At 40.5% G+C, this 18,269-nt stretch overlaps 1 protein-coding gene across 3 annotated transcripts in view; it reads right to left on the bottom strand.

Annotated features, from left to right (window-relative positions):
* Positions 1-18,269, bottom strand: part of COQ3 (coenzyme Q3, methyltransferase) — a 27,691-nt gene continuing 9,422 nt past the window's right edge. Inside the window, exons 1-8 of one of the 3 annotated variants that reach the window (XM_026654067.1) lie at positions 16,214-16,295; positions 12,737-12,818; positions 7,993-8,116; positions 7,385-7,537; positions 5,975-6,074; positions 3,634-3,876; positions 2,258-2,417; positions 1-641 (exon numbers count right to left, since the gene is read on the bottom strand). In XM_026654067.1, the coding sequence (XP_026509852.1) occupies positions 439-641; positions 2,258-2,417; positions 3,634-3,876; positions 5,975-6,074; positions 7,385-7,537; positions 7,993-8,116; positions 12,737-12,767 (1,014 nt within the window). In that variant the 5' untranslated portion in view covers positions 12,768-12,818; positions 16,214-16,295 and the 3' untranslated portion in view covers positions 1-438. Of the gene's footprint in view, positions 642-2,257; positions 2,418-3,633; positions 3,877-5,974; positions 6,075-7,384; positions 7,538-7,992; positions 8,117-12,736; positions 12,819-16,213; positions 16,296-18,269 lie in introns of those variants that run through there. The other 2 variants (XM_026654073.2, XM_026654063.2) reach the window with 2 other exon arrangements.

Here is an 18,269-nt window from a genome sequence, read left to right as displayed (position 1 = left end):
TTGCTGAACAGTGCACGTGGGTAGTTTAATTTAAAAATTGCTTAAACCCTTCTATTTACACAGTGTATTGCATTTTTAAAAGTGACTTCAAATTGAATTCAGCATCAACCCGTTACTCTCTGGAGTCCTGCTGAAACCTGTGTTTTCTTGGTAGGACTGTAAAAGCCATCGTACACAAAAACTGACAGAATAATTTGAAGGTTTGAAAATTATTTTCTCATAAAAGAACTTCTCTCCAAAAACTTTGCCCATCTTAATCCTACATGATTCCTGAGAGAACTAACAATTGTTCTCTCCCCAGACTACATTGAAACAGATTGGCAAAAACATCTTAACTGCCATTTATATGAACAGCAGACTTGTTGTTGCAAACAGTATTATTATAATCATTTATGCAAATCTTCCTTCAACTTCTTGCTGCTTGCCTACTACCGCGTCTCAGACAGTTGTACTGGCACTAGCTTCGGCTGGGTGTGCCTCCTTATCTGTCTCTGAAGGTGGCTCTCTTGAACTTGATTGTTCTTTTACCCTAGATTTCATGGCATGCACCGCATAGTTAATGCTAGTGCTTTCAGTCCAACTCCAGGACCCTGACAGGGGGTTGTATGACATTCCATTCACTGTCTTGACTAAAAAGCCATCTGTAAAAGAAGGGGAAAAAAGATGGTGATCCTCAGACATTCTAAGTCAATGAAACATCAAGCTCTAAAAAAAATAGCAAGTTCTAAATATACATTCTTCCACTGAGCTTTAGAGCAACAATACTGAGTCATTAGAAGCATATTTATAGTTGCTCAAGTTTCGGAGATTCAGGTCATCCACTTCAAAACTGATAAACTGAATATACACCTCTACCCCGATATAACGCTGTCCTCGGGAGCCAAAAAAAAAAAAAATCTTACTGCGTTATAGGTGAAACCACGTTATATTGAACTTGCTTTGATCTGCCGGAGCGCATAGCCCCGCCCCCCCGGAGCGCTGCTTTACCGCGTTATATCCGAATTCGTGTTATATCGGGTCATGTTATATCGGGGTAGAGGTGTATCTATGGAAGATGCTGGAGATTTAGCTATGAATGAAAAAAATAAGGCAAGAAGAATATGGATCAAGGAAACCGTGTAAATAAAGAGCAATTTTATGCTCCCTTCTTAATATCGCTTAGGTTCATCATACGATGCTGCATCATCCCAGGCCCAGCAGGATACAAGATAAAAGATTGAGTTCAGGCACCGGCTTGTTTACAGTGAGTTACAGAAAAAGTGAGGGGCTTAGTGGTGGGTTTTTGTTGTGTTTTTTTGTTTATTAACTTTCTGTAGAGAAGAAGTGTCTGAGGGAAAAACCCAACACCTCAGAAATCAGTCTTTTAGGAAAGCATTCAAACTGGGATCACTGGTGTGACTTAGTATTTTGATCCAGCCACCATAATATACTCTCTCAAGTTTTATTGGAAAGTCTGTGGTCAGCTTTCAACTTCAGACAGCTTTTAAATGAAATGTTTTAATAAATGTAAGGCTAGTGAAAGATGAAGACAAAAGCCCTCGGTTTATACAATGCAGCAGCAGTGCAACCTTTGGACACTGGCTCATCAAGTATCTCAACCCTGACCTAGAGGACTCACCCTTAGAAACAAAACACTATTGTCTTCAAAAAGAGTCCAAGAATTTGCATCTTTGATGCTCTGGCTATCAACAAGGGGGCCAGTTGTGATGGTGGTTTTGTTTAGGTGACCTCTGTATGCTTGAAATTGAACTGAGGGTACGTCTATACTTACCCGCTGGTTCGGCGGCAAGCAATCGAACTTCTGGGTTCGATTTATCGCGTCTTGTCTGGACGCGATAAATCGAACCCAGAAGTGCTCGCCGTCGACTCCGGTACTCCTGCTCGGCGAGAGGAGTACGCGGAGTCGACAGGGGAGCCTGCCTGCCGCGTCTGGACCGCGGTAAGTTCGAACTAAGGTACGTCGACTTCAGCTACGTTATTCACGTAGCTGAAGTTGCGTATCTTAGTTCGAATTGGGGAGTTAGTGTAGACCAGCCCTGAGACCATCAACTCTACACACTCAGCTGAACAGCCAGTATGTGGTAATGACTTTTAGCCATGCCTGACCTACGCCAAATCTGAGCTGCTAACAGGAGTACAGAGCTCTTCACTGCAAGGTTACCAATCATCTTAACTATCTAGTCCCCTGACAGTTGCCGTTATAATCAGTAACACTTGGATCTCTCTATTCACTCCCGTCATTCTATTTGACACTTACTTGAGTCTAGCAGGCATTCTAGCTCTTCAGGTGAAATAAACTTCTCCCAGTCATGAGTGCCTTCTGGTACAATGCCCATTATTCTCTCTGCAACTACAATCCCCAATATATAGGACAACTGTGTTTTGTTGATTGTAGTAATAAATAACGAGCCTTCAGGCTAATAAAAATATTAAAATAATATTCAATTAGCAGTACATTTAATTGAACAAAAAGTGTGAGGACCCTTCACATGAAAAAGTACAAGATTAATCATTTTTGAACTTCAAGTACAGAATTTGTCATTTTGAAGCCATGGGCTGCAGGAATTAAAGCTCCTTTAATTGATACACATACATAAATGTTTTAAGACATCGTTAGGTGATAGAAAAATCAGGATGTTATGTTCTTTTTGTAAAGAATGAGTCTTTTCAACATTTAACCAAACAGTCAACATCTTCCTGGTTTTGGATCATTTAAAAAGAGCAACCAAGCCCAGAAATATCTATGCTAATCAAGGATAACACCTAATTAATACATGCAAATCATCCCCGAGCAGAGAATGAACTAAAAGTATAAGAATGTGTATAGTAAACACAAGACAATATCTTGTCTTATTTTTTAAACTTCAATTTAATTCAAACAAACATACACACTCTTCTCCATGGCAACTGCAAGCAGATTAGTTTGGGCTATTTTCATACCTAACTGTGGCTGCTGGCCACACCATAAATCCATAGAGCAAAAACTGCCCAAGGACATTTCTCCTACAGCGAGTGGGATCAGTGGGGCACTTACTAATGGAAATGCTTGTTTGCGTAGAGGACTTTTATGGGCAGCCAAATGGATAGTGCAGCCAATCAGTGCTCACTTTTTGGGGCTTTCTTTTGGGCCATCATTAAGTGAGCATTGTCCTGACTAGCTGACTTGCTATTTCAATTAATATATATTCCGCATTCTTGTAAAAATAAGCACATTAATAAACTTATATTGCATAGTTCATCCTCAAAGACCTTAAAACAGTTTACAGACTGTACAGAAAGAACACTTTAGCCACTGACATGCAGCCATCTGTGAAGTAGAACACAGGCGCTGTTTAACAGCTGCAACAAGGTTACACTACACAGCAGTTCTGGACAAGAAGTGAAACTTAGTTTATCCTATCAACATAGCTATTAGATCTTCCTCCATCAGTGGAAAAATCAGGCTGCAAGAACTTTTCATTAGGTTTTGACCTTGTACACAACCTAATGGGAGTCATGGTACTACTGCAATATTAAGTAATGATGTCACCGAGGCCTCTGGGATCTGCATGTGCTCTGATTAACTTTTAAAATAAAAAAAGTTATTAAAGAAGGAAGGAACAAACATTTCCTACAATTATAACAAACACTTACTTTTAATACTTGATAGCAGTACTTGATAAATGTTTCTAGGTCAGCCACATGCTCCACTACTTCAGAAGCAATAATTACATCAAAGGTTTCTGTAGCCTCTTCCACGATATCCTCCAGTGAACATGGTTTGTACTGTATTCTCTTGGCTAGAACTGGATCAAATGACTTGTGCTGTTCTGCTGTTCTAATGTTGTCCTCCAGAGGATCAATTCCAGTAACTGAAGCTCCCAGTCTACCTAGAGGCTAATGATATACCGTTTGTTTATTCGCTGCATTAAAACAATCAGCGTAAGCATAAAGCTCTGTGTAAACTACCAGAATCTAATGTCGAAGTCACAGAAAAATCTTGCAGTAAGCATCATTAGAACAGTGAGACAAACAGCTCTGAGGGATGGCCTTTGATCTGCAGCATTTTTAAAAGTTTGTTAGAGAGAAAGCACAAAACACATTTTAGATTTTCTATTCTTTTAAAAACTAATATTGTCAAAGAGAAGATAGTGATTCTTTTACATCTGTTTTTAAAATAATTGTTCTTTGTCCACTTTGCCACGAGTGCAGATTTTCTCCACTGCAACTATCACAGAGACACTGTTTTTCTCAACCTATACTTATGATCACTCCTTATTGAAATGGTGAATCCACATGTCTTTTTAATGGCTACTCTATACATGATTATCTAGGATACCTGCTCAATGCTGAAAGCTGACTATTCCGATGTTTACTAGGAAAGTACCAGTCTTGACTGTCACTGAAATATTTTAAGTGTGTTTTTACCTCAGAGGTTGATGTCTCTCTTGAAACTGGAATACTCTGTGCAACACAACCAACTTTATGTTATTGGAGCTCTAAATTCACTAGTTATTAAACTTGTGAAAGTTACAAGCTCCACTGGCTTTACCAGCAGAGTGAGAGAGCTACTCATCCATAGTCATTCAGTGTGTGGAGCTTGTAAGTACTTTGAACCAGACAGTGAGAACTTAACTAGATGGACACATATGCACAGTATATCCACCCTTAAGCACACACCTGCAAAAATTTTTAATGCTCATGTACAATTTTCAAGCAGTCATAATTTTATTAACTAGAAACCATTTGTTTTATTTTTCAAAAAACAAAAGTACTATCGTCAATGAGAATTAAGGCCATACCAAGGTTCCACTTCAGTAGTTTTTGCTCTAGCTGGCTCACGTATTTGGGGGACAGGAGGTGACGGAGGAATTGTTTTATAACAGGGCAAAGATACACATTTTTCACTCTCTCGTGGTTAAAAAGGATTTACCTCTAGCTACCAGAAATGGGGGGGGAAGGGAGAGACTCACCTTTGTGCACAGAGCCAGGGTGAGTGTCTGTGCTACACCTCTGAACATAAAAGCTTCAAAAAATCTTGGGCTGCTCTGGGGGCTAGAGAGGTCCCCAGCGTAACTTAGACAGTCTTGGGGGCCAGTCTAAGTTAGAGCAGCCCTATGGGTCACAGCGCTGTTGTTACACTCCCACCCTCAACCTGGGGTGCTGGAACAATTTTTATACTGGGGGTGCTGAGAGCCATTGAGCCAAACTGTAAACCTTGTATATAATGGAAACCATTTCAAGACAGGGGGTGCAGCAGCACCCCTAGTTCCAGCACCTATGCCCTCAAAACGCCCCCTTTCCCCAGGCTTGTGAGGGGGTCCTCATGAGGCATCCTTACAACTGCCCCCTGCATCATAGGAATCCTCCTTATGCCAGATACGGGGCTTTTGGGGCCCCTTTGTACAGCCTCAGTACTATTAGGTGGTGTCAAGGGGCAAGGTCAGAGATGAGAACTTTGCCCAATATGGAAAATTTAAGCGCAAAAGGTGACGGTTTCAAAAGCATCACACATGTGAAAATAGGTTATAATGGAAAACATGTTACTTCATTAACAAGAGTGGTGATGATAAAAAGTGATCTTTTACTAACCCCCCCCCCCCACACACACGTTATTTTGCAATGATTTTCTAAAGGAATGCTAGAAAGGACCGATGCTATTTTGCTGTTTGTGACAATATTTGAATAATCTGTTTGTTGGTTAACCTTAAGGTTTTAGCACCTCTTCCTATAGTTTCTCTTTTCTTGATGAAGCTCAGTTGTTTATAACAAAACATTGCATGTACTTTTTTTTAACCCAAATACAAATGTGGTTTGTAGAATTTACTGCACTCCAAAACATGCATTTATCAATGTACCAATATTGCAGAAAAGGGCCTGGGGCGGCTCCTCCTCATTTGAGATTTAGGAGTTAAATAAACAAATCGTAACACCTTTCAAAGTCTTCATATGCTCCTTAGCTAGAGAGGCAGGAACAACAAACTGTGTTTCTTACTTCACTTAACAATCCACCACCACAGCCAACATCTAGAATCTTTACACCAGACAGAGGGCTTCCCAACTGATGATCACTACTCATGTTCAATAGAGTATCTCTGAAATAAAGTGTACATAAATAAGCACAAAGATACAAAATGGTTTAACTGAAATGTTTCTTTAAAATTTGTGTTAAGTACCATATATACTCGATCATAAGCTGGTTTGTATATAAGCCAACCCCCTCCCCCACCCCCAAGATGGATAAGTAAAAATGGAAATTTTTTATAACCCGTTCTTAAGCCAACCCTATAATTCAGGGGTCAGCAAACTTTGGCTCCCAGGCCATCAGGATAAGCCGCTGGTGAGCCGAGACGGTTTGTTTACCTCGAGTATCCGCAGGCATGGAGGTAAACCTAAGTAAACAAAGTGTCCCGGTGCACCGGCGGCTTACCCTGATGGGCTGGGACAGCAACTGGTGGGGAAATTTTTTTTTGGGGGGGGAGAAGCTCGGAGTCAGGGGAGTAACCCCTGTGACCACCCCCCCATATAGAATATCAGGGTTGGAAGGGACCTCAGGAGGTCATCTAGTCCAAACCCCTGCTCAAAGCAGGACCAATCCCCAGATTTTTGCCCCAGATCCCTAAATGGCCCCCTCAAGGATTGAACTCACAACCCTAGGTTTAGCAGGCCAATGCTCAAACCACTGAGCTCTCTCTCCCCCCAAATGACCCCACCCCTAGCCCAGGACCCCCCCACTCTCCCCATCCTATCCCTTCCCACCTTATCTGGTGAGGACCAGGGGAGGATGTCTCTGGCCTGGCTGGAGCTGCTCCGGCAGGCTGGGCAGAGCGGCCGCAGCCTGCTCCGGCGGGCCAGACCGGGTTGCGCGGCCACAGCATGTATATATAGAGAGGGAGAGGTGGGACACAGCCCCTCCCCCCAACAGAGGGAGCAAGGAGAGGCAGCACAGTCAGAAGGGAAGAGGCGGGGCCAGAGTCTCTCCGCTTCTGGCCACGCTGCTCTCCCCCCAGCCTCCGAAGCAGCTGCAGCTCCAGGGCCAACAGGCTGCAGCCGTGCCGCTTGGCCCCGCCCCCCAGATCACGCTGAGGCCGAGCCGCCCAGCCCAGCCCACTGGAACATGCTGCGGACGCGCTGCCCGGTCTGGCCCGCTGGAGCAGGCTGCGGCCACACTGTCCAGCCTGCCGGAGCAGCTCCAGCCAGGCCAGACACATCCTCCCCTGGCCCTCCCCAGATAAGGTGGGAAGGGATGGGATGGGGAGAGTGTGGGGGTCCCAGACTAGGGGTGGGGTCATGTGATATTTGTTCAACAAGTTATGTCTCATTTTCCTGTCTAGTTATTTTACACTGTTTTTAGATGGATGCTTAGAAATAGCATTACACAGCAAAAGTAATCCCAAAACTGTACCTAATAAAAGGCACTCTAATATCATTCAGAGAATGCAGGGTGGAATATTCTCCTTGTTCATCCCACCACGTATGTGCCAAAAGCTGGAATTTTTTCATCTCTTTTGAATCCACTGTTGTGTGTGAAGTGCTGTATAGCCTCTTCATAGCAGGCCTAAACAATAAAAGTCAAACATCATGTCATAAACATGGATACCTGGCACCAAAACAAGTGACTGAAACAAAAAGTTGGATTAAGAGGCGGGAAAAATATTTCCTTCAAGGTGGGACGAGGGACAAAGCCAGAGACAGCACTTTTTATTCGTTACATCTCGCTGCCTAGAATCTAAAAATCTCTCCTTTTAACTTAGTTAAGACACTGAATTAATAATAACTCTGAGCATAAAATAGATTATGGAATGTGCATAACATCGGGGATTTTTTTAACTTAGTAGTATGTATTAATGTAAAGTAACAATAAAAAGGAAGAGCAAAAATTATCTGAAAAACTCTTTTGAAAGAGCAAAATTGATTTTATCAGATCATCACCAAGTTGTCATCACACATCATTAAGGTCATTTTTATACAGTAAAGGATGTCATAGATCATTCTATTAGCTACTGTACTTACATGCTGCTTTTCATTTCAGTCAGATGGACAAACCTTGTACTGTTGGATGTCAACTGCATTTTCCAGCTGTAGTTCTCACTGAAGCCCCCAGGGCCTCTCTGAAACCCCTGACCATAATGGTCACCTGCATATATAACAAAATCAATGCAATGGAAATCATCAGCTTTATGATCATTCAGAGATAAAAAAATCTGTTTGTCAAATTGGTTTGAAACATTATGTAGTGGTAATAGGATTTTAAATAATTAAAATATGCATCCAGGAGCTAATCAATGTATTTACCTTTACCTGTGAATACATTGTTCTCTCACACAACAGTTAGGGAGAGAAACCAGTCCCCTGTTTTTAATAGATTAAAAGAATATGCAAACAAATACAAAGCTAAGCAAATCTATCACTGATTTACTTCTAATTTCCCATAACTAATCAAATATGACACAATCAAATTAAGATTACAATTGAAATTCAATTAACAGATCTGTGGTTCAATTTATCTGGTTTGCCAATTACTACAATAAGCATTTAAATCAATTTACTATGTTAAAACAAGAATTACTTCAAGACTTCACAGGAAAGTTAAGAAAGAATGCATTTCTTTTGATCTAATCAAGTGATCTAAGAGTCTGCTAAAAACAGAAGCTGACTCTTGCCTTTGCACTATGAAAGTACAGCTCTTAGAGCCTGTCTACACTGTAAACGCTAGAGAGGCACAGCTACGGTGTGGCAGCTGTGTGTCTGTAGGAACCATAGTGAAGGGGGGTTTCCATCACTGTAGTTAAGCCACCCCCTCGAGAAGGTTAACTGGAGAATTCTTCCGTCAACCTAGCGGTGTCAATTCCACAGGAGTTAAGTCAATCTAACTACGGTGTTCAAGATAGCGACTGTGGAGGAGCTAGAAATGGAAATGCCTGTCATGAACTGGGGGGAGGGGGGAGGGCAGCCTATGGCAGGGAACTCAAACCATGCCACAAGCTAGGAACGGTCTAAAACTGTGCAGGAGTCTAGCCAGTTCCACCAGGTGAGCACAGATGAACCCACTGACAAAGGGGAAGGGAATTTGAATAAGTGTACAAGCAGTTTTCCTTGCAATTTTTTTTTATTATTATTTTCCTTTCCCTCAAACCTCATCTCCCGCCTTTGTACCCCATTTTAAAATGACACCTGTCCCATTCACAAGTTAAGACAAAGGGATCAACTTTTCATTGCTGTACTGGTGTAATGTTAGAAAATACATTTCAAAAATGGTTGTATGGCAGTCTGGTTATACAATCCACATTAAATCAGTGTCGTGTTCAGGTAGCAGTGGAACAAACAGAGGCAGACTCAAGGTTCACTTTTCATTTCTTTGGCTTGTTGGGCTAGGAGGGGGGCCATGTGGAGTACTATGTTTATCAGAATAGGGATGTCTCTTTTATCCTCGAGAGATCCCGATGAAACTTTCATGGAGATATTCTGCAATCCTCTCCTGAAGAATTCTAGGGATGGTATCTTTATTTCTTCCTCTGAGATAAGACACCTTCCCATGCCACTCTGCGATGAGTTCAGCTGGCACCATTGCAGTAAACAGGCTAGCCCCACAGAGGCCCAGGCGGCTTAAGGAAGCCATCAACAGCCATGTTCTCTGTGCCTTTATGACCCTCAGGAGTGAGATATCAGCCAAAATCACCATTGCCTATGAAAAATAGTGTTAATAGTCACTGCCATTTCCCTGTATCAGTACCCAGGGAGAGGACCGAACTGTATATCCACATGAAATAGAACACCGCCTCTTCTTCCCCCTGCTAGGCCGTACTAACTAGGGTTTGAGTTGCAGAGCAATGCTGTACCAAGATGCTCCAAAGCTGAGGCGTCAATAAGCATTTTTATTAAGGTACTTGTGAAAATAATTCAAAGGGAGTTTTGAGACTTCTTTCCCTTTTCGTTGTGACTGCAAATCTAAAGTGTTTCTGTCTGTTTTTAATCAGCAACTCCTGGCATGGTGGTTTTGAGGGGTCCCCCCTCCATGCCACTGCATGTCTGACTCTGATCAGGAGACGAAGAAAGAGGACTAGGGAGTATATGTTCTCCAAGATCCTCCAGGCCACAATTGCCTTGTACCATGATCAAAGGTCTTGGAGATTTCTTCAGAACATAACACAGAGGGAAAAACTGAGAATGAAGAGAGCAGCTGCTGCAGGACAGGCAAAAGGACTAAGAGGCACCAAGGAAATGCACCAGGACATAATGGGGTTATTCAGGTAACAAATGCAAATATTGCAGAGCATGGTTGACCTACAGTTCCAAAGGTCCCGCACTGAGCGGATGTTGCAGTCCTTGGAGAACTCTATGGGTGCTGCTCCCTAACATCCTTACCCCAACTGTTCCACACCGAGGAACAACAAGGAGAACCACAGCTACATATACACCTGTAAAAACACAGGTCAGTATAGATGTAGCTACAACAGACTGCACTCAATTACCGTTTACATACCTTGACATAAATGTTATTGTTTTTTGCCAAAATCCCAAGTGAAGATGGAAGTAGTCTTTTTAATCTTGCATGTGTTTGAGCTTCAATTTTGTTAATTGCTGTTTTACACACAATAAAGCTTTACTTTTAGAAAGCCAGAGTATTTTACTAGTTCACATCAAGCACTCCAGAATGCACAGCAGGAGGCAAAGACCCTACCAATATATTATTTAAAGTGTACAAGACAGACACTTATTTAATTAAAGCAACAAAGAACTCTACTATAGCAGACTGGTAAAATGATCTTTTATGGCCTTCCTCAGATGCACATCTCCTCTTCTAGTAGCCCCAGTGTCTGGCTGTTCAAATTCAGCAGACAGCCAGTCAACCAGATTCCTTCAACCCAGTGGCAGCTATTCCCCCTTCACCTCACAGATGTTGTGCAGTATACAGCATACAGATATAACCTTTGGAATGTTTCTCACTGAGATCCAATCTAGTAAGTAAACACCACCAGCGTCCCTTCAATCTCCCAAAAGCAAATTCTAATGTCATTCTGCACCTGCTGAGCTGGTAGTTAAAACTTTCTTGGTGTGTGAGGTGGCCAGTGTATAGCTTCGTGAGCCAGGGAAGCAAGGGGTAGGTTGGGTCCCCCAGATTCACTATTGCCACTTCAACATTGCCAATGGCAATCTGCTGGTCGGGAAAGAATGTGCCCGCTTGCAGCTTTTTGAAAAATCCTGTATACTTCCCTGATCAGCCACATTGATATCAGTGAAGTGCACCTGGTGATCCACTAACACCTGCACAACCACAGAAAAGTAACTCTTTCTGTGTGGCAAGGTGGGCTGGTGCCAAAATAGGAACGTGTGTGCCATCTATCACCCTATCGCAGTTCAGGAACCCCATTACTGCAAATCTGCCTACTGTTTCCTATATATTACCAAGAGTCACAGTCCTGCATAGCAAGAGATGTGATCCAACTGTGTAAGGCCATAAAACAACAGGCCCCACACTGTGGATTTTCCAACCCAAAATTATTGCCCACTGACCAGTAGCAAGCCAGTGTGTGTTACAAGCTTCCAGAGAGTGATCTCCACTTGCTTCTCCACTTGTCAATGCTGCTCTCATTTTGGTGTCCCTGTTGCGGAGGGCTGAGGTGAGCTCGACACAGCCCCAGGAATGTGGCTTTTCACATCTGAAAGCTTTGCAGCCACTGCTCATCATCCCAAACCTACATTATGATGCAATCCCACCTGTCAGTGCTCATTTCTCAGGCCCAGAAACAGTGCTCCATCATGCAGAGGAGCTCTGGGAATGCCGGCAGCAACCTGGCATTGTTTTTCGCTATGTCCATCAGCATCCATTTATTGTGCTCAACTAACGCTGCACTTTCTTCATCACAATCCTGATTGCAGCAGTACTCCCTTAAGCTGTGAAAATACTGGACAGTCGTGTGTCCTGTATTAGCAACGCAGATGAGAACTGTACTGAGTTCTGCCGGCTCCATGCTTCTGTCAGGCAGATGGTGGACACCAAAAAGCACTCCGCGGGGCTGTGAGAATTTTGAAAAACGGTACCAAAATTACGGGATATGGAAAGTATTATAGGATGGAGAAATTAGCATGGTGGGAACTTGACCCCTCGCTCCCAGAAATCCGTAGGTGATTTGCTACTATTTCACAAAGCAATGCGAAAGTGTCCCAAAAGGCACTGCGCCAGAAAGCAGGGCACAGTGGGATACCTACCCAGGATATACTGCACTTCACACTACTGTTACATCGAGACACAGACTCTGGGTAGGCATACACAGCACCAGTGCAAGCAACCAGAAACACACACACCCATGCAATATACACATTTGGTGGCTCTATAGATATGTAATTTGCATCCACCAAACTTTGTAGTGGAGACCCCAATACTGCAAAAACTTATGCACATGCTTAATTTTACTACCACAAGTAATCCCACTGACTTCAATGAGACTTCACGGTAGTTAAGTTAAGCATGTGTGTGTTTGCAGATTGGGATCTTAGTTGGCAAGCTCTTTGGGGCAAGGACCATTTTTAATGTATATGTATAATGCCTAGCACAACAGGACTCTGATCCCTGATACATTTAAAGATGGCACACTCCAAATCCACCAGGGCATTTTAGAAACTGTGGTCCTCCTCTCCCCAGCCTGTCCTATACTTTTCCAGTCCATTCATCTCCTCTCACCATCACATGCACCCTCATCCATAGCTTTAGTCAAAGCCATGCTCCATAACAGGTACCCATGGGATCCTTGATTACCATCAGCCTGACTTTTTAACTTGTTCCACATGTAAGATTATTTGTCTGAGAGCGTAGTGGATGATGGAGAGCTCAACAATGCCTAGTAAGACAATAATCCAGTTTGTTTTTCAGAGACTAAAGGAGGTCTGGGGAGAAGGAAATCTTATTAGTTAGGATAAAGGATATCATCACAGACTCACTTTTTATGCAACACAAAGCACACCTCCTGCATGCAGATCAATAAAACTCAGAATCCCTACTGTTATTAATCAGCTCTATACAATGGTGAAAGCATCTGAAGCCTTCTGGAATAATTACAATTTATTCGTACAAATACTAGGCACACAATCTTCCCTCTAATCACTTCTGTGCTTTATCATTAAAAAGGGACACACAGTGTCAAGTAGAATGGGATTCACTTACACTGCTCGCACGGATTGCTCAGGAAAAATACACTTTGTACAGCTTACGTTGTGTAACAGTGAGCTTGTGGCATATTTACGCCTGGTCATTTGGAGCCGCTTTTCCTCTAAACTACATCTAAAAATATTCTTATTGATTTATTATTAGAAATGGCCAGGATAGTTCCATACAGAGAAAATAATTGTGGACATACCTACTATCAAAGCAATCAAGCTCTGCAAAATATTTTTGTTTTTGAGTAGAACTACTAATAAGCATAGGTTTCCTTGGTTTGCTGAGTATTATTCAGAACTACAGAGCTCCATCTCAAAGTGAGATCTGTGATTATATAATCGGATTGTTTTTATCATATTATCTTTAAAGGTTTATAAACTGTAGTTCTTAACATCATACAGTACTTCTACCATGCCTTCTATCCAAGGATTTCAGCTTTATCAGCAACTAATGAAATCACACAAAATATCTGGGAAACAGATGGTACAATCCCCATTTAGACATAGGGAACATGAAGCACCAGCGTTGATATAAATCAATGATTTTTAAAAAAATAAATAAAAAAATCCAATTTTTTAAATTTAAATCCGATTTTTTTTATAAAAGGTTTTTTCCTCAAAAAGCATATCTAAAGATAGTTTTAATTGAGATACATTATAGCTCAAAGATATCTCATCATGAAACAGGAATTATAAATTCTAATTCTAGAGTATGAGACAATATATTAATGTAATGTTTAAGAAAAGTTTTGTAAATGAGTTCCAATAGTTCATGGATTAGGGACCCAATCTTATGGGGTTTCAGGAGCTTCTGTATAGATTATTTAGGTTAATCTTTCTATCTACCCAATGGGACTCAGTGCTCAATCCAGAAGATACCATCAGAGATTCTTAGTTTTGCCGTTCTCAAACTGTGGATTTGTGTCTCCAGAGGGAACATGCTTGTTAATAGCAAAAATGTTTTAAAATAAACAAACAAAGGTGAGAAATAACAGACCTCAACTCTATTGTCCCTCTGCAAATTTGTGTACACAGAGTCAATCCCTTACCTCTCTCTAAAAGTGCAAAGTTTCAAAAAGTTCAATGAATAGAAGATTGTTGGGGGCGGAATAGATCTGGACACGGAGAAGAAGTCTGGAGATAAATGTGAGAAGCGAGGGACATATGCTTGTTTTGTTAAAATATTATATGTTTGCTGTTGAAGAAAAAAAAAAATCCAGAATACTTAACGTTGTTTTAATTAAATAAAACAATTTAAATGTCTGTCTGGTGATGGTCTCCTCCTAATACAACATGGCAAGAAAATCCTCCAAATATTAATGATTAACCTGTTGAATTGGAGATAGTTCACCTCCCAATGACTTCATAAATATCTGCTTCAATTACCTTTGGTAAATGAAATAACCAAACAATCATTCATTTTCTGATATAGCTGTAAAACTAATCTGAAAAGTTTTCAAAATAAATCACTGTTTAAAAAATGTATAGTGTGTACCTTCTAAAAATGAAACCTACATCTATCTCTGAGTTGTGAAGAATATGTATTAAGGTTATAACAACCAACAGGAATGTACTTTTATGTAGAAACCATGATTAAATCGAGTCTTCCTGACTAGTGATTTAAATCAAATCCACCCTGTGAAGAACTAAGGTTCAACTTCCAAGGGGACAGGGAGGATACTGAAAAATGACAAAAGTACAGAACACTAACCTTTAAAAAAGGATATTTCAATAAAATGAGATTAGTTAAAAGAAGGCCCTAAAGTTAAAAGCTAAGAAAGTAAAATCCGTAGAGGTGGCATATATGCTAATTTTAAAAATATAAGCATCTCAAAAGATGTGAACAAAAAGGGAACCAGCAAGGAGTAAACCAATATGGCTAAATGGCAAGGTTGAAGAAGCTATTTAAGCCAAACAGAAATCCTTCAAAATTTAGAAATCTGACCCAGTGAAATCAATAAAGAGAAATATAAACTGCAGAAGGCTATAAGCTAAAGGAAAATTAGAAAGGCCTACATGGATGTTGAAAAGCAAATAGCTAAAGGTGTTAAAAACAAACAAGTAAATCAGAAAGCAGGAAGTTTATAAAACAATCAGTGGGTCTGTTGGATCACCAGGAATTAAAGGGAACAATTGAGGAAAATAAAGAAGTTTCTTCGCATCAGTCTTCACCAGAGAGGATGTTTGGAAGATGCCTATCCTGGACCTGCTTTATTCTGGTAATAAAGATGAAGTACTCTCAGAGACTGAAGTATCAGAAGAGGAGGTGCTAGAGGAAACTGATAATTTAAGAAGCAAAAGTCAACAGGACCAGATGATAATCTCTTTTAGAACTCTTGGATGTAAGTATAAAGTAGCTGAGCTAATAACAAAAATATGCCATCTGTCATTGAAAACAGCCACTATTTCAGAGGCCTGGAGGGTAGCAAATGTTGCATCTATATTTTAAAAAAGGCGCTGGGGATGATATAGGGAATTAATTATAGGCCAGTAAACCTTACCTCTGTATCTGGCAAATTGGTTGAAATGGTGGTTAAAAACAGAATAAAACACCTGGAAGATTATATAACTGGGTCTAACAAGCACAGTTTCTGCAAAGGACAATCATGTCTCACTAATATCTTAGAATTTTTGGAATGTGTTAATAAACTGATATAATTTAGACTTCACAGAGGCCCTACATAAAGAAGCTAAAAAGTCATGGGGAGAGAGGCAAAGTACTGTCAAATAAAAAACTGGCTAGGAGACAGAAAGCAAAGACTAGAATTAAATGAATAATTTTCATCATAGCAAAAGGTTAACAATGGGGTTGTTCAATATATTGCTTAGTGATCTGAAAACACAGGCTAAGTAGTGAGATAGCAAAATGTGCAGATAAAGTTATTTTTAGATTATTCAGGACCAGAGAGGGCTGTGAGGAACTTCAGAGAGATCAAACAAGCTGGGTGAATGGGCAACACAAAGGCAAATGATCACAATATTGATAAATGCAAAGTCATGCACACTGAAGACAAAAAATATAAACTACTTGTACACCTTACAGGGTTCTAAATTAATTGTATTAACTCAAGAAAGGCACCTGGATGTCACTGTAGACAGCTCAATGAAAGCCCATGCTCAGTGGGCAGCTGCAGACAAAAAGCAAACAAGATGTTAGGATGCATAAGGAATGGGAGGGAGAATAATACAGAAAACATTATCATTATTATAATAAAATAATAATAATAATAATATAAATCAATTGAGTGATCTCATCTGGAATACAGTGTACAGTACTGTCACACCATCTCTAAAAGGGTACTGCAGACCTGGAGGGGGTTCAGAGGAGGCTATGAGAATGATCCAAGGCCTGGAAAAACACTTACATGAAGAGAGAGATTGAAGATTACGATTATTTACCTTAGAAAGGAGGCGAGTAAAAGGGAACATGATAAAAGTCTATAAAATAATAAATGATACAGTGTAGGTAAATCAGGAACTTCCATTCTCCCTGATTCATAACACAAGAACAAGAGGACATTCAATGACATTTTAAGGTGGAAAATTCCAACTAGTTAAAAGAAAATACTTTTGCACACAACATATCATTCACCCGTGGTACACCTTGCCACAGAAAGTTATTGAGGCTAAGAAATTAACAAAATTTCAAAAGGGATTGGACATTTATATGGATATCAAAAATATCCAGTTATAATTAATGATAAACATTTTGGAAGGGATATTAAACCTCTTACTTCAGGTCTTCCACTGATCTCTGCTATTAGAGACCAGGAAGAGTCTGCCTCCACATTGTCTATCTGCCTACTGCAGGAATCTTACACCTTCCTCTGAAGCTGCTGGTGCTGGCCTGTGAGAGACACAATACTGTACTAGATGGACCTTGGCTCTGATCCAAGATGACAATTCATATGTTCCGAAATCTGAATGTCTTAAGCAAAAGTACCTAAATCCCATTGACTTTTGATGAGACCTATCTCCTAAATCTCATTTGAAAATGGGATTTGGGTACTTTTGAAAATTGTACCCATTTTCTATTCCCACTGTTTTAGTTAAATATGTAGCTTAACATTGTATTCTTTGTCATAAAACATACAGGATATGCAACACAGCTGAGTTAGCATCACTACTGCAACCATAACTTCTGGAATTCCTAAATTTTAACTGTGCAATCATAATGTTGCATATAGCTTCTTCTCCCTCCCCCCCCTTCCAGTACACTTTAAGATTAAATAGTGAGTGATCTTTTAAAAAAGAAAAACCATGAACTATCAAAAGAAAAGTTGCCAAAAACATCAGTCTGTCATTAAGAACTCAGATACAAAACAAAGGGAATAGCTAGCTTTATTCCGGTAGTAGACGATTTTGGGCATCAAGCTTGAAGTATCTAGAAAAACTAATTATCACCTCTCATTTAGACATACGCGTCAAGTCATAGTCTGTGTGTTTATACTTGAGTAACAAAACAGAATTAGAGCAATTATTTTAAGCAATTTGTTCTTATGTAAATTCTTATACCGCCCCTCATCACTGAAATATGAGTGCCTTCCAGCAGAGTGTTAAGCAATGTGACTAACATCTGTTCATATGCAGTTCGCTCTGTCTCATCCTCTCCCCATGGGAAAAATTATGTGGGCTAGTGTAGTGTTTTGGTAGGGTTTTTTGTTTTATTTATTAATTTATATGAATACACTCCAATATGTTTATATTACAGTCAGTTTCATGCTAACAGTGTTGTATCCCTTATGAGGGGGAAGGGAGAATCTCACTACTAAGTTATTTATAGAAAATACTTAGATAATTTACAGGTGATAAAAAAAGCAACTAAATGACGGGGGGGGGGGGAAAGAGAGAGAGACTCAAGGTGGGTGAGGTCACATCTTTTATTGAACCAACTTCAGTTGGTAAGAGAGAAAAGCTTCCAAGTTTACAAGGAGTTCCCCTCTTCAGGTCTGGAAAACTGACACAATGTCTGAGTTAGCTTCCCAGACCTGAAGAAGAGCTCTGTGTAAACTTGAAAGCTTGTCTCTCTCACCAGCGGAAGTTGGTCCAATAAAAGATATGACCTCACCCACCTTGTGTCTCTAATACTCTGAGACTAACATGACTACAACAACATTGCATAAAAAAAAAAAAAA

The sequence above is a fragment of the Terrapene carolina genome, unplaced genomic scaffold, assembly GCF_002925995.2.
Source record: "Terrapene carolina triunguis isolate 2854851 unplaced genomic scaffold, T_m_triunguis-2.0 Scaffold42, whole genome shotgun sequence".
NCBI lineage: Eukaryota > Metazoa > Chordata > Testudines > Emydidae > Terrapene > Terrapene triunguis.
Note: the sequence above shows the minus strand (reverse complement) of the source record. Positions and strands in the feature narration are given on the sequence as shown.